The 20,509-nt window shown below is 40.2% G+C and overlaps 1 protein-coding gene across 1 annotated transcript in view; it reads right to left on the reverse strand.

Moving 5' to 3' along the window:
* Window positions 1-20,509, reverse strand: part of eef2k (eukaryotic elongation factor 2 kinase) — an 89,230-nt gene that overhangs the window by 12,383 nt on the left and 56,338 nt on the right. The window contains 9 exon segments of the mRNA XM_039775946.1: window positions 1,973-2,032; window positions 2,179-2,235; window positions 6,395-6,472; window positions 11,443-11,501; window positions 13,376-13,502; window positions 13,505-13,582; window positions 14,019-14,146; window positions 14,445-14,577; window positions 18,050-18,199. Coding sequence (XP_039631880.1) covers window positions 1,973-2,032; window positions 2,179-2,235; window positions 6,395-6,472; window positions 11,443-11,501; window positions 13,376-13,502; window positions 13,505-13,582; window positions 14,019-14,146; window positions 14,445-14,577; window positions 18,050-18,199 — 870 coding nt within the window.

Genomic DNA, 20,509 nt, shown 5'->3' on the forward strand with positions numbered 1-20,509 from the left:
AGTGCCTAGATGATAGTGAAATCTTAGGGACAGTGGTTTGGGAGTATTTCTTATAGGTTCAAGGGTGGCAACCACGACCTTCTATATAGGCTCATGTCCATATCTATCAGAAAAAGTCCACTTGCAAACAAATCCAATTTTCCTACCTTGAAATTATGAAAAGACAGTTGGCTTATGCCTCCAGCCAAGTATCTTAAACAATAAGTTGTATTTCTTCTAACTAGCACCCTAACTCCTTGTCTGCTACTAGAGTGCCTCCAAGGATGCGGAGCTATGGTGAATGTCCTCCTAATCCTCTCTGGGGCCAAGTGATCACTCACATTAATGCAATTGAAAACAGCCAGTTAGATAGATACTTTATTAATCCCAAGGGGAAGTTATTAAACTTAAAGGTCAGACTTCAAGTAAAGCTAAATCCTCTTCTCAACCCACAAATAATCTTACAGTTGCTTGAGGATTTCTGAGCACTTCAGGCATTTGGTAGGCATACTACGTATGGCCCATAAGTGGCCCATTGTCTTTGTCCCAACCAAAAAAAGTGATTTTGGAGAATTATTATTAGATTCCACTTTTCACTGATAAGGAGTACATACAAAACTGTTTGCTATTGGCTTCTGAAATTGTTTCTGCCCCATTGCACACATTAGGTGCTTTCCCACCGCACAAACATTGTTTTCAGTTCCCGTACAATGCTGGCTCAGGCCCACTGCACAATAGAAACTGCAGCCTTTTTGCAAAATTTGTGATGTGCAAAGACGAATGATGTGATGTGAAGTGAAACACATTCACGAGTTCATGGAGGACTCCCAAACCTTACTGCTTTGATACGGTGTGTGGTGTGGCACCAGGGAGGCAGCTATGAAGAGTAAGTGACCCCTACACCTTATTTCTTCAAAACAATCACAGCTTCACTGAGCAGATTACTGCTTCTATGCAGTGTGTGACCTAGGGCTTCAGGGAGGTGGTTATGAAGAGTGATGCGGCGTGAAGTATGATGCTCCATCTTCACTGATAACTTTCCAAAGTCAAAACTACTAACAGATTTGTAAGATGGTGAGAGTGATTGTGGTCAACCAATCGGCACAATTCATAGCCTGAGCCCCACCCGCAATAGTTCCTGGTTGAACGAAAGGTACATACCCTGGAGTTGGATCTAAAAGTACCTACTAGGAACTACAAATGGCCTGAGCTACTCTGGTGGGGATGCTACAGAAGTTCCACAGTTTCTAAAAAGTCCCTGGTTCCTGTGGTGGGAAAGCGCCTGTTAACTCACATACCGTACATATATAGGGAACAGTCAAAATAAACCGAACTTTGCATACAAACAGTGAAGATGACAATCATGACAGTGCCAATGGGGGTAGGATGTTGGCAGAGAGGTCTAGTGTAGTATATCTTTCACCAGTAAAATGCTTAATGCCATTCATGATGTAGTGATCAGTGCTTGCTGGCAAGTCACAGAAGCGGGCACTTCTAATCCCTCCTTTAGGAGCCATTGTGCCAAATACACACTGGTATCTGTTAAACGTGTTTGTCCACTGCAGCAATTCATTATCTCAGTGGTATCTCCCAGCACACATTTAGAATCACTGCTCCTGTTAAATATGTGCCAATATTTACAGACACTGACCATCTTCATCTAAATGGTGTTGTGTTTTATTCGTGACACATTCACTTAACTGTTATTCAGTTTACAATGCTTTCCATCACTGCCAACATCCAATAAGCATCGTCATTCCCACTTTGTTGTCCGGTATGTCCATTTGTAATCATTTATGACTATATCTCATATGCTATATGCTATACAGGCAAAATGCTGCCTGTCTGTCTACGTTTCGGCTCACACTTCAGCACACCATCTTGTTTCCATCTACTAACAGGACAAGCAGTACGCTCTTACAGGTTAGTCACAGCTTGGGAGGCTGTAGGTGAATAGATAGCACATGCACTTAGACGGCCATGCAAGAATCACCGATTTGTTCTGGGGGCTGTTTTTAGGAGAGGGCTGTTTGATGGTGATGGCGACTCTTCTCTGATGAAGGACAAGAAAGAGGGAGGGAGAGAAACAGAGATAGTGATGAGAGAGGAACAGATAAGGAGGCCTGTCAGGTGTATAGGGTGAGTCAGACAGACGGGGAGAAAGAGAGGGACTGGTTTGGAGGGAAGCCTCGTATTTACCCTTCGGATACTGTCCTCGTCTGACTCACAGCTCCGTCTGTGGGACAGGGAGTTGGCCTATGTGACATGTAAAGAAAGTTCAGAAACGACAGACACAAAACAACACCTTCCTTGCACACAACTTAACGCTCATGCACGTCCCATCACATTTGTGCAAGTTACCACATAAGAGTGATTACTGACAGTTTAAAAGACTGTACACTATACAAGTTTAAAAGACTGTACACTACACAAAAGACTGAGCTAATGAGCACATACTGCCTCAATAAACACTCCCATCATGCAGCTCAACACCTTCAACAACAGCTTGACCACATTCACTACTGTTCGCACATTATCTGGCTCAATAATACAGTATATAACTGCATACTTATATAACATAACATAACTATATAACATGTTCAGTAGTAAATAAATGCTCTCTCATATAGACACACACATAGACTCACACAGACACTTACTCATGCACAAACATAACCAAACACACACACACAAGTATGACTAATTTTCTCACGTGTGAAACATTCAACAGCTTTCGTGCCAACAAGAAAGAAATACACATTCCTGGATGTCCGGGGTTTCTGCAGGGTGCTCAAATGCAAACCTCATTTCCAAAAAAGTAGGGATAATATATAAAATGCAAATAATAACAGAAATAAATGATCTGTAAATGCTCTTTTACCCACATTTAGTTGAAAACAGCGCCTCAAGCCCTACTCATTTCTCTGCAGGGACCCCACAAGCATTGCTTCTTCATCTGCCCGCCACCATTTCACGGGCTCCAACATGAGCCCACTCGGAGCCCCTCAACTGCTATATACTCACAATTTTTGGGTGGCCAAACCCAACCACCTACCTCCACCCTTTCAGCACTAGCTCCACCACAATCCCGTCTCTCTCCTTCTCTTTCAATCGTCCCCTTTGACCTCAATGCTTAGTTCCTTTTTTAACTTTGTTTTCCTTTCTGATTCTTTTCTATTTTCTGTCCTGGTTTGGCATCTTCTCATTATGTTCCCCTGGTCTCTTACTTAGGCTCCTTTTTCTACACTTTATTCAGGCACAGGCACTGTGATCATGGACCCTGGAGCAGAGGAAATTGGCTGCCCCTGTTTATCTGCACGTGAATGCGGGCTCACCACTCTCTTCATCAACACTCTGGAGCTGCTTGACCACGAGACCAAGTGCACCTACACTCGCCCTGAGCCTCAGCACTCCTTTTGTTTCTCTCTATTATAAAAAAATATCTTGGAAGGAGACGAGACGTGATTTTCTTGGAGACACTTTAACATCCCGCGAGACAATGCAGTAAGACAAAAGGACAGTTGCTGCACAGGCTTTTAAATGATTGACACGCAGTGCGACAAGCAGAACACACAGCTCGGCAGCAGCAAAGACAGCAGCTGATCCGACCGCATCTCCTTAGCGTGCGTTCAGCCATCCCATACTCCCAACCCAAGACACAACACAAGCAGCAGAAATGCGAAGTGGCTGGCGCGCAGCGTGCCCCGGGGGGAGGAGGAGGGAGTGGGCTAGCAAAGCAAGCAGGGGGCTGGGCTCCCTAGTATTTATTTAAAATCTGTGCGTCCCACGGACCTACAACGCACCTCATCACACATCCTTGTTTATTTCCACAAGCCAACTTCAAGCCATGTATGGTGCTACACAACAGTGTAGCTTTACTGCCGGAGAGTGCGGGTAAACAGCATTATGAAGCGAAAAATATGCCAAGGGAGACGCAGGACTGCTGAAGACCTATATCAAGTAAGAATGGGGAAAAAATGCCACTTTCAACATTACAATTAGGGCATTCAGTTCCCAAACAATAATTGAATGTTATTAAAAGGATGTGACACAGTGGTAAATACACTTCTGTTGCAACGTTTTCCACATTTAGAGTGAGTGCACATTTAGCAAATCAACTGATTAGTTTAAACTTCACCCATCTTATCTTCATACCACTTTCAATTTTATATGAGCAAAAGAGCATTTACAAATCACTGCTTTCTGCATTTTATATCCTGTCCCAAGTTGTAAAACAACAAGGGTCCCCAGACTCTGGTGATTGTCTACTTGCATGTTAGTGAGTGGCATGGGCTGGACGTTGGGTTTGCCTGTTTCTGCTGGGGTGATAGGTCAGATCACACATAGCAGCCAGTTCTGTCTGTGCAATGTAAAAATCACCCGTCCGAGCCCAGATATAAATCAAATAAACATATACCCTGCCAGCTGACAAAAAAAACCAAAAAAAAACAGCATACATCCATCCATCAAGCTGCAGGTTAAAGATAGAGAAGTAAAGCAGCTGGATGATTCTTCAGACAGAGGAGAAGTGAATTTGAACCCAGGAATATTGCTGGGAAAATACAAAATCCCACAAATGTAAAAAAAAAAGTTTTTTTTCAAAACCTGGCAGGATCTAATCAATAACATTTTAGAATAAGCATTTAAATTTGATTTGTCCCTAACTCATTTTTTCTTTTTGTAAAAACTTGATTGATTTGTATGAATTGCAATAAAATTAATAAAAAAAATAAAAATAAATAAATAAATTGAGGAAGCAGGTTCTCTCTCCTCTTAAACTCCATTATCTTTATTCATTTATTAATTTATCTATTTACTTATTTTTACTAGCTTGAAGGGCAGCACAGTGGCGCAGTGGGTAGCGGTGCTGCCTCGCAGTAAGGAGACCTGTGAGTTCACTTCCCGGGTCCTCGCTGCGTGGAGTTTGCATGTTCTCCCTGTGTCTGCATAGGTTTCCTCCGGGTGGTCCAGTTTCCTCCCACAGTCCAAAGACAAGCAGGTTAGGTGCATTGGCGATCCTCAACTGTCCTTAGTGGGTGGGTGTGTGTGCCCTGCCCGGGGATTTGTTCCTGCCTTACACCCTGTGCTGGCTGGGATTGGCTCCAGCTGACCCCGAGACCCTGTGCTAGTATATAGCGGGTTGGAAAATGACTGACTGACTAGCTTAAAGTTTTACTCTGCTGGCCTAGCTCTTTTTCTCAGGGGTGGGGATTAATTTGGTTTGACACTTTTTTTTTTGTAAAACTTATTTGTATGGAATGTTATTTGAGATAAAAAAAAAAGTTCTACCACGCATCTTTTTCTTCCTTTCTGCCATTTCTCCCACATTGACTCAGATTTAAACCCCAAGCCACTCAGTATGATAGGAAATACTTGTGACAAGCAGGAAGCATTTTATATTCCATTATTAGAAGAATTCCCAGATGCTGGAAGCATTTCCTCTTTTAAATGAATGAAAATCGTACAGATGTGAGTTTTCCCGGCTATTTTCATTCCACTGTTATGATATTTTTTTTCCCCAAAACTTTAACAGCATTTGGCCTTCACAGAAGGCGCGCTACTGACTAACCTTGACAGTTTACAGCAGCTTCTGACTGTTGTCAAAAATGCCACTGTACTTGTGAAATGGCAAGTTCATCTTGCGGGTCAGACAGAGAGAGAGAGAGAGCTGAGAGCTCTGAGCTCTAACAGCAAGGCCGACTGCCAAGCTTCTAGAATAATGTCATTGAAATTCTTCACACAGAGGGTGAGAGAGCTCTGGAAGGCACTCTTATGACACATCCTGCAATTTGAAAAGCCAAACATTTCTAAGAAGGGGCTAGATGTATGGCTGGTCTGCAGCCTTCTGCAATTTGAGGATCTTCTTCAGTTTTTCTTGATGCTCAGTTACTGAGATCATCTGTTCACAAATAAAAGGCCAGTGCAATTCTCAGGGACCCCGATGTGCCTGCATGGATGTTACTTTTGGATGTAAATTCTGTGGGAAATGAGCAGGAAATCCTCTGGCTTCTTGCCATTTTGATTAAATATGTTATAATTTCAAAGGGAGGGCAGACCAAAGTTCCAGAATGAATGTGCTAAAAGTAATCAAGTACTACATTTTTTGCTTATATATGCTAATTCAGCTAAGTTGAAAAGTGGACTGCCTGCAGTTCTGGGCCATAAATGAAGTAAACAAAGAAGAAACTCAGATGTCTGCTACAACAGACTAATGATGACTCAACTGTTTCATTTATTAGATTCGGCTAAACAATGAGATCTGAAGAACTGCTGGGATTGAGCTGCCATACTGTCTTCTCTACTGAGTCATTGCGGGCATCCCAAACCATTTCTGTGCTGATTCTTGATTTATTATTTGTAACTCTGCAGCTCCCTGCTCACCATTTGCAGCCCAAAGGTAGCTAAGAAACATTACCCTGTCTCTGTGATCAAGATCATCATGGTCCCCACGCCGCTCACTGGGATAGCCACTGTCTCCGCCACTCTCGGAGTCCTGAGAGAAAGTAGAAACACATAGAACAGCATTTAAAATGTCAACGTTGGAGCTCATTGATTCCACCACCCAACAGCTACATGACGATACAAGTCAGAATTCTACTGCACAGCCTCATTGGCCCTGGTACACATTTTACACTACATTTACAGCATGTGGAACTTTTACAATACCTCGACACCCGTGTCCTTCTGACCCATCACCATCCTGAAGTGCTCATCCAAATCTATAATGTTTTGTGTGCTGCGTTACCCTCACCGCTGGTGACGTCACGTGCTTAACAAACTTACTTACCATCAATTACAGAAGTGTAGACTGAAGGCTTACATAACAAAGCCCATGCAGTAAGTGTGCATGTTATCATTATCCCTGGCTAGCTGAAATACCCGGCATGGCCCGGGAGGAAAGTAAAGGGTTTTTTTTTTTTTTTTATTGTTTGAGAAAAATATAATTAAAAAAAAAACACACACACCTTTAAAAATAAATTAACTAACAATGAAGACTCACTAATGTGCTTGTTTTGTGGTCTTGTATGTATGTTGTCATCCAGTTGACGCTCGGAGCCAGCCAACTCTATTTAATTTCAAAAGCAACAGGGGCACGGTGGTGCTCAAACATAAAGAATGCCGGTAGTCGCCTCCAATTCGCCCTCTGGTGGTCGTTTCGAGTGTCAACTGGATGATAACATCCGTAAAAGACTGCAAGATTACCCACCACCCTACCCAGAAGGGGGTGGGTTAAGGTTGATTTCACCTGACAGTGTTTTTAGTCGACCAATGAGGAACATGTGTACCAAGTTTTATGTAAATCGCTCCAGCCGTTCGGAAGTGATGCTGGAACATACATACATACACTCACGCATATACACACATACATTGACTTTTATATATATATACAGTATATATTTAGTGAGAATTGTAGCAAAATGACACCTTTTATTGGCAGACTAAAAAGATTACAATATGCAATACAACATTTTTAGTTTGCCAATAAAATGTGTCATTTTGCTATAATTCTCTTTCCATTCATAATGGCTAACACGGTACAACACCCTAGTACTACATATATATATATAGATTGAAAGACTCCATCCTAAACTGTTAATGTCATTATTTTGCACTGTGATCTGTACACGGTAAAAAATACTGTTTTTAATATGTTGTATGCTCTTTGGAAACACTGCAAATAATATGCCTGAAATGTCCCTTTTCATTTAATTTCATTTTGAAATACTACTACAAATGTGAACTGGCACTGAGATCTGCAGAACTGCTGGGATTGAGCTGATCATTCTGTCATACTGGTGCATACACTGTGTGCACAATTATTAGGCAAGTTGTATTTTTGGGATTAATTTTAATATGAAACAAATACAGTACTATCAGTCAATCCAAAATGTTAATAAACCTGAAATCTGAATGTTATGCAAAGGAAATGTGAGTGTGAGCATTATAAGGGGAATACACATGTGTGCACAATTATTAGGCAACTATTAGTGTGCAGAATTATTATGCAACTAAAGGAAAAATGAAAAATTTTCCCATCTCACTTGTTTATTTTCATCTGTTAAAGTAAGAATAATAAACAAACAACTCAAAATTTACAAATAAACATTGCTGACATTTCAAAAAAATAAAATAAAATCAGTGACCAATATAGCCACCTTCTTTTCAATAACAGCCTTCCATTCATGGAGTCTGTCAGTTTCTTGATCTGTTGACGATCAACTTTTTGTGGAGCAGTGACTACAGCCCCCCAGATACTGTTCAGAGAGGTGTACTGTTTTCCTTCCCCGTAAATCTAATGTTTAAGAAGGGCCCACAAGTTCTCAGTAAGGTTTAGGTCAGGTGAGGAAGGGGGGCCATGTCATTATTCTTTCATCTTTAAGGCCTTTACTGGCTAGCTATGCAGTGGAGAACTTCGATGCAAGTGATGGAGCATTGGCCTGCATAAAAATCATGGTCTTCTTGAAAGATGTAGAATTTTTCCTGTATCACTGTTTGAAGAAAGTGTCTTCTAAAAACTGGCAGTAGGTTTGGGAGTTGATTTTGAGTTCATCTTCAACGCAAAAAGGTCCCTCTAGCTCATCTTTAAAAATACCAGCCCATACCAGTACCCCACCTTCATCTTGCTGGCATCTGATTCGAAGTGGAGTTCTGTTCCCGTTACTGATCCACAGGCCCATCCATCTGGTCCGTCAAGAGTCACTCTCATCTCATCAGTCCATAAAACCTTTGAAAAAAATCTGCCTTCAGATATTTCTTGGCCCAGTTTTGACGTTTCAACTTATGTTTCTTGTTCAGTGGTGGTTGGGTTTCAGCCCTCCTTACCTTGGCCATGTCTCTAAGCACTGAACACCTTGTACTTCTGGGCACTCCAGGTAGGTTGCAGTTCAGAAATATGACAGCACTGGAGAATAACGGGTTCTTGGTAGCTTCACGTTTGATTCTTCTCAAATCTTTGGCAGCTAATTTGCGTCTTTTTTTCTCAACATGTTTCTTGCGACCCTGTTGAGTATTTGCAACAAAATGTTTGATGGTTCTGTGATCACGTCCCAATATCTGAGCAATTTCAAGAGTGCTGCATCCCTCTGAAAGACTTTTTTTACAATTTTTGACTTTTTAGAGTCAGTTAAATCTCTTTTTTGGCCCATTTTGCCTGAGGAAAACAAGCTGCCTAATAATTCTGCACACCTTGATATAGGGTGTTGATCTCCTTAGGCCACGCCCTCCCTCATTACACATCACCTGACATGCTTAAATCAAATAAGCATTCAAGTTTATACAGCATAAAAATGATGATATGGTCAAAATACACACTTGCCTAATAATTGTGCACACAGTGTAAAGGGCATTTTAATTATCTATAGTAGTAGTGGTAGATGAAGTGGTAGTAGTAATATTGTCAAGTGTACAGGCTGCTCCTATTAGTTTTGTAGTCTTTTTTTTGTCTTTTGTGAGTTTGGGCCCACACTCCCTTATTTTACATGTTACTTATACAGACGGCCTACCTTATCTGCAGGTTAGGCAACCGTGGTTCAAAATTCTTTCAGAAAATCCAGAATATTCTCAAAAAAGAACATTTGAACTTTATTTATGCTTTTATATAAGTGCTGGGCATCCGTGGTTTTTGCAAATCCACAGGGGGTCCTGGAACCATATAAATGCAGATATGGTAGGCCAACTTATAATTTTGTTTTGGTTCCTTTTCCGAAAAATTACTTATTTTGTAACCTGAAAGTCGCACTTATCGCCATAGTTTAGCTTCCTGGACAATGTTCTGTGCTTTCTTTCTGTAAATTTCCTTTTGTATGTTTGTAGGTCAGTTGAACATTTTTATTTTGATTCCTTGGCTTTCTTTGGTTTGTTGATTTTTTTCTTGGTTCGGCTGACTTGGATTAGTCAGTTACTGGATTGTCACTTTTTTCATTTTTGGTTTTGTTTAGTATTGCTACTTTGCATTCTTCTCAAATTTTCTGTTTTGAAATTTGATTTTATTTTTAGTTTTATATATTTTTTTAGTTTAATTTATTTAGTTTAATAAACAAAATTACATATTAATAGATTAATAGATTTGACCGAACAAAGATTTTTCTCTTTTGGGACTAGACTTGTGTATTTAATATTTTGTTGAAATTTTTTGCCTAGTCAGGACTGGCCAGTCTCCTGGCCTTGGAACCCCTGCAGATTTTGTTTTTTCCTCCAGCCTCCTGGAGTTTTTTTGTTTTGTTTTTTCTGTCTTCCCTGGCCATTGGACCTTAGTTTATTCATTGTTACTTAACACTGCCTAATCTTATTTTAATATTTTTCTATCTTCATCTTGTAAAGCACTTTGAGCTACATCATTTGTATGAAAACGTGCTCTAGAAATAAATGTTGTTGTTGTACATTCAGAACTCCGCAGCCAGTATTCTGCTCACATTTCCCCAGTACTCTCCCCCAGCTTCACTGTTTACCGGTTCCATCAAGGATTAAATTTAAGATTCTGCTTCTCACCTTCAAAGCCCTACATAACCTCACTCAGCTTGTTGTAGACTGCATACAATGATACAAACTGCAGCCTCACTGTGTCAGGAGACTGGGTGTGAATCTGGTATGGTCAAGGTCTGCTTCTTCATTATCCTCTACCTGAGTGGGACTGTCTTCAGGTGATCTCATTTTCCTTGTAAGCTGCAAACAGCTCTGACAGGTTAGGTAAACTGGCAAGTCTAAACTGGTCTTGCCTGACTGTACCGCCACGAAAAGAGAATGAGGCAGTCTTTAAACGAGTATGGACTGAGAAATTAACCATTAGTCAAAAGACTAGCCAAGTTTGTTAACAAAATCAGTTTGATCGGTCATCAGGCCTAATATAAACCTAAACTAAAAATGAAAATCAAAGTAAACCATCAACCAAACAAACACTTGTCAAAGGCTGAAGAGTATTAAGTGCTGATCTTTATACCAATTCAATGATGAAGTCACAGGTCACAATCTATGAAACGAAGCTCCCTAACAAAAGGTAACCACAACATTGCAATGAAGTCATAAAATGGCAACATCTGTTGTGTTTTATCATAATAATAATAATTCTTTGCATTCATATAGCGCTTTTCTCACTGCTCAAAGCGCTCAGCAATTGCAGGTTAAGGGGCCTTGCTCAATGGCCCAACAGAGCAGAGTCCCTATTGGCATTTACGGGATTCGAACCGGCAACCTTCCGATTGCCAGTGCAGATTGGGGTTTCACTTACCATAGCAGGTTCTTTACTATACAATGACGCACACAGTAAACCTCTTATTTTGCTAATGCTATGCTCCGGCAAGTTGTCTCTACGAGTAACCGGTAGCTATGCTTGCTTGTAACAGAGAATAAAAGCTTCCATATCCATCATCTGTGAAAGTTTGCAATAGAAGCCTAATAGGTATCTCACAAAGCCAAAAAAAAAATAAAACAGTAAAAGCACACATAGTTAAAATGAAGTATACTTACTCTGTGATCAACAATATTATTATTAGTTTCATGAAGTCCATCATTTTCATTAAACCAACCTGAAAAAAGCAACAAACATGGAATTTAAATACTAAGGATGAACATGTCTGTTATGTTTCAGCCAGGTTTTATTCCCTGGCTTATATGTATTTTCTGTTTGATTATGTTTTTTGAATTATGGTTTTCATGTTCTTGAATAATTTCTGTTAAGTTTACTTATTATTTGTGTACTATATTTTTAAACGTTCAGCCATTCCTTGTGTTTTGTTGGTGGGACAACTCTGACATCACTGCTGCTGCTTTTATGTTGATCAGACATAGGGTCCCAGCAGTGGATCATTGACTGTTTTAAGATTTTTGTTAGGTGTTGCTTTCTTTAGATTGTTCGAGTTTCAAGATATACTGTATTTCCTTGAATTACAGTTTCCTGACTACCGTATATACTCGCATTTAAGTTCTCCCGCTAATAAGTCGGGGCTTGATTTTACCATATAATTTCCGGTATTTTATAATGTCGGTCATATAAGTCGAATGCGGAAAACTCACGTTATTGGTCCAAGAGATAATGATATGCTAACGACCACCTGAGAGAGTAACCATGAAGTACACAAGTATTGTGCCTACGTGACCACACGGTAATACCCAAACTATTCCAAAGCCACTTTTGTATCTCACACCCTTATACACCTTTATCGTAAGAGCATCCCTTATCTACGATGGAGCATTCGATCAGAGGAAAATATGAAGCTGGTTTTAAATTAAAAGTCATTGAAGTGGTGAAAGAAACTGGTAACTGCGCTGCAGCAACAAAATTCGATGTGTCTGAGAAACTGATTAAAAAAATTGGAGGAGGCAAGAAGAAAAAAAATAAATAAGTGTCGCATTTTTGAACGGGCGTAGAAGTCGGGGCCTGATTTTATGATTGATTTTTCAGGTTTCATGACCCGACTTATACGTACGATTTAGAGCTTTGTTGGGCTGAATGGCCTGTTCTCGTCTAGATTGTACTAATGTTCTAAAAAAAAATACGTCAACTGAAATTGTTGCACCTGTGCCATAAAGTGCCTCTTATTAAGGTGCTCTTCTTCATACATACCATACAGTTCCTATTAAAACGTGTTCAGCCCCCTCAGACGCTTTCACATCTTATTGTTATATGATACTGAATCGCAGTGGAAGTAACTTGGCCTTTTTGACACTTATCAATGTCAAAGTGAAAACAGATCTCTGTAAAGTGGTCTAAATTAATTACCATTATAAAACACAAAATAATTGCCCACATTAAGCATTCACTCCCTTTCACTATTCCGAAGCGACATTTGCACTATTTTGTACCCTCATACACCTTTATCGTAAGAAATGCCGCAAGCAATTCGTAACTGCGCTGCTGCAATTAAATTTGATGTGTCTGAGAAACTGAAACTGTTGCGAGATTGGAGGAAGCAAGAAGATGTAAAAAAAATAAATAAATAAATAAATTGAAGTCACATTTTTGAACGGATATATAAGTCAGGGTCTGATTTTATGATCGATTTTTCTATTTTCAAGACCCGACTTATATGCGGGTATATATGGAATTTATTAGGATTTGTTTTTCCTTGAATTGCCTTTTTATTAGGCCTTGGATTTTTGTGCTTTTTCATGTTTATTTAAATCTTGATCTCTAAAGAGTCTTTGTGGGACTTGCCTAATCGACCCAGAGGTTTTATAGCCCCTCATTTTCATAAGACATTTTTTGCATTTCAAATTTTTAAAATCAGCTCCCCACATTTATGCCTTTGCGGGCTGAGGCCTGTTTGTGATGAGGCTCCAATTGGGTGGGCTCCCTTCTTGTCATTTTTACAACAGTGTCCAGTGAAGGACTGGTATCACTGTTTGAGATAAATAAAATACATTGCCACTGATTATGAAGAGCACACTGAGGGAACCTTACCCAATGGGGACTTCCCAAGAGAATCAGAAGGGTATGCCGCAGGAGAGCACGGCGGAGACTCAAAGGTGCAGTCGCTCATGCTGTCATCAGCTGAAGACGTCTCTGACAGGCGAGAAAGCAGCGGGGCAGACGGTTCCAAGAGATGGTCCGAATTCGAGGACTGCCACAGTGCTCTTCACTGCCACGTAGGACTGTCTGTGCAGATTGCTAAAATGAGAAAAAGTACATTTTAGCAGAAAAAGAAGGTGCCGGTAAACCAATTACATTAAGTAATTTTAATTACCACTGATACTGTATCAGTGCAATAGCACACATGTTAGAGATCGATGGTTCAGGCTAATCAGATAGAGAAAGTTTCTCATATTGGCTCACTAATACAATGAAAACAGGATTTTGCTATTAGAAAGCAACTTATTATACTTTAAACAAAAACAAGTAATATATTTTTATTGAATTCTACAAGAAAGAAGTACAATCAAGCTGGACTAGTTGAGTACAAGCTCAATATTTAGACCTTTAAGGACTGTGTTAGTTCATAGACACATGCCAGGAACAGACACATGGAAACAACTATACTGATACAAATGGTAGAGTTCAGAATGGCCACTTACTCCCATAAAATATTTCTAGAGAATATACTAACCAGTAGCTTGTTGGTGCAGTCTAGGGATCCTTTTTCCTTGGAGGACAAATCGAAAGGCGTGAGACCCATGCTTTTGCAGATTTTGTTGCAGAGATGGGAGTGAAAGAAGAGTGCCATTCCTCGCACACCTGCAGCCACAAGACAGGTCCCAGAATGAACAATCTGTGCCACGTCACTGGGTACCAGCACACCCCTTCAATATGTTGCTCATCAAACCATACAACCAATTATACTTCACAGAAAAAGAAAACAACACTGACATGGATGGATGCACACTGTCACCAATCATATGTCATCTCAATTGTGTTATCATATATACAGCCGCCTCACATATGCCCTAACCCAAGGCCCTCACCACCATTCAACTTCAAACATCCAATCCTGAAACGTGACTTTAACAGACAAACGGACGCAACACTTTCATACCCAGGTTTCCATCGCCAAAGTCAGTGCCACTGGCTGTGTGGATTTGGGGGTCAGTGTAGAGATCTCCCACTCCCTGGATGTCAACCACAATCAACTGGTGACCAGACCGCTCAAATGTAAAATGACTGAAGGCCTGCAAGTTGTAGAATACAAAAGGTTAACATTTCTGTGTTGGCCTCTGTCAACATTTGGTTGTTAAATAGAAAATACAAAACACTTAAATAAATAAGAGTCCACCCAGCCTATAGAGAGAGCTATACTACATTATTAAAGGAAAAGGCCTGCATAAGTCAACAGAAAGGTAAGCATAGTGACATATCCGTTTCTGAGGACATTTTATGTTTTTCACTGCTATATGACAAATCTATACTCTATTAAGGGACAAGTATGGAATTTTTCAAGTCAAAGTTTTTTCTTCACAAACTTGGCATTTTGTGTGGCAAATGCATATACAGTATACCATGTTTGTGTAGAAATAACTTTGACTTGAAAAATACCAAATTGACCCTTTACGAAAGTACTATTTGCTCCATTTTAGTTTCTTCTTTGAAAACATGCAGCAGTAAGTCATACCAACCTGACTTTAAGCCCATGTAGTCCAAGTTGTCCGATTAACAAAGCCTGTGCTTTAAGTACTTCTTCAACTAAAACATAAAGCCTCATACAGTGGGTTGAAAAAGTATTTGACCCCCTAGACAAAGTTTAAACTTCCTGTAATATTTTTCTTTGAAAATGCATCTTTAGTTTTATACTGTTACATATAAATGAGGGCCTCTTGGACAATACATTTTCACTAAAAAATCCTGAAAATCAAATGATGCTGCAATGATGAAGAACATATCAGTGAAATCTGTTGTTGAATAAGTAATCAACCCCTGATAGCTCAGAGGCTGCAATAATTAAGATAATAAGGGTGTAAACAATCAAGCCCTGAATCCTCTAGCGTGTTGACAGGTCTCTAAGTGATTCCTTAGGCCAGTTCTTAGGAACACAAAACTGAGAAATCAGTACAAGCGGCTTATGTGGTGAAACCTCAAAAACTGACAAAAATGAAGACAAGGAAACTTTCGAATGACTTGAGACGCACTGTGATTATGAAGTTTAAACATGGCAATGGTGCCAAGAAGATTGCCAAGCTCCTTAGCCTCAGCGTGTTCACTGTGAAGGCCATCATAGAGAAGTGGAAGACAACTGGAAGCACAGTGAAGCAGCCTGGTCAGGCCGCCCTGTTAAAATAACAAAGAAAATGTCAAGAAAACTAGTCAGAGACATAAGAGCAAATCCTAAGGTGACTCTCAGTGACCTGCAGCTGGAGTGGATGTGGACAAGACTACAACATCGAAGGTTTTACACAGAGAGTTGCCAGAAAAAGCCACCACTAAAAAAATGTCACCTGAAAGCTCGATTAGAATTTGCTAACAGACATCTTGACAAGAGTCCTGCATTCTGGAGTCATCATGTACTTTGTTCTGATGAGACCACAATTGAACTTTTTGGCCTCAACACAAAGGCATTTGCCTGGCAGATAGAAGGGCCTGCCAATGATAGTAAGAAGTATATCCTGATTTTGGAAGAAAACCATCAAACGCCAGCCATGAAATTTGGACTCTACCTCTTTCAGTAGGACAACGACCCCAAACACTGTACAAAAGTAACCAAAGTGAGAAGATCCAGGTTTTGCAGTGGCCTAGCCAGAGTCCGGATCTGAATCTGATTGAACATTTGTGGCGTGATCTCAAAATTGCAGTTCACAAACTAAAGTCTTCAAACTTTGCCCAGTTGGAGCAGTTCTGTATGAGAGAATGGGAAAAATGGCCTCCATCCAGGTGTACTAAGCTTGTAGATGGCTATCCAAAGCGAATGCAAGCAGTTATTGGTGCTGCTACTAAATATTGACTGGGTGTCATGTGAAGGGGTCCATTACATTTTCAACAGCATTTTTCACAACATGATTGTCAAGTTGCATTTGTTTAGTTCACCAAGCTCTAAATGTGTACACAGAGAAATAAAACTTCACCATGATACTCTTCATTTGTAACTTTTATAGGTTGTAATGATGCAAGATTGAAATACGGTGGCTTTCCAGAGGGGGTTTAATACTTTTTCAACTAACTGTATGTGAAAAGTAGAAACATGCACATGCTGAACTTCCTCTCTTTAGGGATAAACCTTTCACTGTGTTGTCAAAAATAGGAATGCTTGAATAGAAGAAAATAGCATGGATTCTTGCACATGAAACAACATGTGCACAACAATTCTGCTGTATGGGTCTGGAAACACTTATGTGAAAAAGCTGCTCACAAAATGGGCATCTTTACCATCTGTAAATATTTACTTATGGCAGAGAGCTGGTTGGTTGGGGGGCCCCTTCAAACTTTTAGAGTGATTTGATAAAGAATGCTGGTGTCCTATCCTATCCTGTTCAAGGATAGCACACAGAAAATTGTACATTGAGATTTTAGTGTCTGCTGAACCTTTGGGAGACGCATGCAGACGGGGTAACGCTTGCAGGTAGAAGCATATCCCAGCAAAATGGATGCAAGGCAGGGAAAACATTCAGGATGGGAGGCTAGTGCATTCGACACAGACACGTGTATTTTGAGTTCCTCAAAATTTTCAGATGCTGACAATCTGTCTTGAAATGGGGTTTGACATGTGGGAGAAAGAAACACAGATGAATAGACAAAGGGAGGTACCTCACCTGGGAAGTCCGTCTTACTGGATATTTATTCTCCAAATTAAAAGCCTATCTTACTGCAAACTCAGACACACATTTCTTAATTTAACAATGGCAGATTGCTCAGATTTTTAGTACATGATTATTTCAATATTTCCACTTAGCCCTTCAGGGGCTCCTATGAATACTACAGTACGTGCATTACACAATCTCTAGAGCCAAAACAGAGTCTATTTTGAGAAAAGACACATAGGCCACACATGAATGCTGCCCATGCTTGAGAGCCAGAAGTACATTCATTCTCCTCTACTCAGAACTCCCATAAGAAGCAGACATTTGACTCTCAATATTAAAACACTAGATAGCTGACGCCCGCTGTAGCATACGGCGGTGTACGAATAGGAACGGAAAACGGTGCATTGTTTTCGTGAACCGTTTGTGTCAAGAAATAACCCACTGATAGGAACAGGCAGTTGCCGGATCCCAGAATAGAGATGACGTTGTACAAAAACCCGTCGACAGAGAAGATACTGTCGTTCATTTTATAACAAAGGCTTAGATGGGGAAGGGTTTGGAAGAGGACGAATAGGAATCGAGAAATGCCGTGTCGGATGCGTGTCGGCGGGACCGGTTTTGAAGAGGAAGGAACACAGTAGTCCGAAGGAAGAATAGGAATCGAGAAAAGTGGTATGGGGGTGTATGGGAGGCCGCAGGCAGCATAGGGAAGGGTTTGGAAGAGAACAAATAGAAATCGAGAAATGCTGTGTCGGCTGCGTGTGGGCAGGACCGGTTTTGAAGTGGAAGCAGGACGAACCAGAAGAGAAATATATATAAGAGATGGCCACCTCAAGGAAAACATGTGTTTTCAAAGTCCCATGTTAACAGTTTAGGCATCACAGCCTAAAAAAAAAATGACACAAGTTCTCACCTGGGGAGTCAGTCGGATGTTGTCATCCCGCACAAAGCCCGAGTTGGAGTTGTATTTTATGTATTTGCCTTCGATGTAATGTTCAAGATGGTAAAGCGGCTTGCCTGGCCTGTTCTTCATCTCCAAGACGCACATTTGTACAATGTCCACCTGATAACAAAAGAAAGGAGCAAAAAAAAAAAAATAGCATTAAATTTAAAACCAACAAAGAAAAAAAAAAATCCCCAGACTCGGATGGGGATCTGGTTAATTAGTGCCAGACTTTTTAGAGGAAGTCTTGTCATTAATAATAAAAACCAGGCATGAGGATAAAGTTGAATACTAAGATATATGAATAAGCAATGATACAGTAGGGGTCAGAAATGTAAAACACCAACTATCTATATATAAATCATCCAAAATTATCAAGCATGCAGTAATTTTGTTTTTCCCTCGGAATTTCAGTTACTGTAGTCTCTTCATAATGTTAGATTATTAACTGCATATTTCTCCTGGCACAACGTCTCGTCTCACGGGCCGTGAAAGTACCTCTCTGAAAAAGTCACATCTCGTCCCAGGCTAAAAAGTCTCATCATGTCCCAGGATTTTTTTACTATAATAGGGAGAGAGAGAATCTACAGGGTTTTTTGCTCAGTAGTCAACTGTGCTGAGTGGCTTTAATAAGGCAAAAGCAAGCTGAAAAAAAGTTGCAAGTTTTGAATGCAAACCTGCTTATCAGGTTTAACATGTACAAAACAAAATAAGAAACGAAGAACTGTACACATAATACAGAGCAGTCAATCATTTTCAAAGCCATAGTCCTGAAAAGGGTCACAGGGGGTCTGCTTGAGCCTATCCTAGCTATCACTGGGCACAAAGCAGGAACAAACCCTGGATACGGCGCCATAATACACAACAGTACAGAATAAATATTTGATTCACTTAAGCCCTAAAGGCAAAAATGCTTATTAAGAATATAATGAAGTTTTAAAAGAGTCAGAAAAAAAACAGTTCACATACGTCTTTTGGACTTAATTAAATCAGGTATTTATTTTGTACTATTACTTATACTTTCAGTTCTTTGGTTCCCCTTTGCCTGTGAATCTTGTCTCTCTAACCTTATCCTATTTATTCCTCAATTTTACACTTCAAAAAGCTGCACACAGAGCCAAGTTGCAGCAATATTTTCTATCTCTGTCCTTCACTTGACTGCAATAAATCGTTCAATCACAAGCACAAACTTACAGGGACTGATTATATTAAAAATAAATAAATAAATACACAAACAGATTTAACAAAGGACACTGAGGAATGAATTGTAAAGTTGCCCTTTTCCCTCCCTTTTCCTAGTCAGTAGGACAGCAACCCCAAAAAAGAATAGCAAGCCAGCACCTGACCTGTCCAGTCTTCGGATTTCATAGCCTATTGACATTTCTTCCTATCCCCCATTAATAAAAAAGTGCCTAAGAAGTTAGTTGGTACCTTTAACGCTGCTGCATTGGATAGCCTACACATCAACATGATGACATCAACATGATGACAGTTGAGACTGGTGTGTATGGAAGTGCTCTGGTGTGACTGACATGCGGTTTGTTTGGTTTTTTTAAATCACCTTGTCTTGCAAAGACGGGGAGTCGGTCCTTGATCTCTAACTATGTTTATGCCTTTTACATCATTGATTTACATTGTGTAGTTTCAAAAAGGTAGTGTTTTATTTTGTCCCCAGAGGGAAATTTGGCTTATGACAGAAATAGATAGATAGATAGATTTGAAAGGCAACATACAATAGATAGCATGAGGACCAGTCATGATCCTTGCCCAGCTGGAACCCCCTCAGCCGAGGACAACCTGGGTACATAGCATACACAGGGAAATATCTCACCCAGACCGCCTTGCAGAGGCGCCACAGACTACAAAATGGCACCATGGGAATTTGAGTTCTTCAACTCAACCCTGTTAGGTTCCGTGGGTGCCTCTAGGGGGTGCTGCAGGAACCATTTCATGGGGCTTCTGCCTTACCCGGAGGTGCTTCTGGGCCAAGCCTTTGAGACACTGGAAGTACTTCTGAAGATCAATCAATCAATCAATCAACATTTATTTATATAGCACATATTCATACAAAAAAATGTAGCTCAAAGTGCTTTACAAAATGAATAGAGAAATAGAAGACACAATAAAAGATAAACATAAGTCAACATTAATTAACATAGAATAAGAGTAAGGTCCGATGGCCAGGGTGGACAGAAAAAACAAAAAAAAACTCCAAAGGCTGGAGAAAAAATAAAATCTGTAGGGGTTCCAGACCAAGAGACCGCCCAGTCCCCTCTGGGCAATCTACCTAACATAAATCAAACAGTCCTCTTTGTATTTAGGGTTTTCATGGAAGGACCTGATGATGATGGTCACGTAGACTTCTGGCTTTCAGTCCATCAATGTTGGTGCATCGTGATGCTTTGAGTAGGTGGTGGTGGCGCAGGCCGC

This window comes from Polypterus senegalus, chromosome 13 (genome assembly GCF_016835505.1).
Source record: "Polypterus senegalus isolate Bchr_013 chromosome 13, ASM1683550v1, whole genome shotgun sequence".
NCBI lineage: Eukaryota > Metazoa > Chordata > Cladistia > Polypteriformes > Polypteridae > Polypterus > Polypterus senegalus.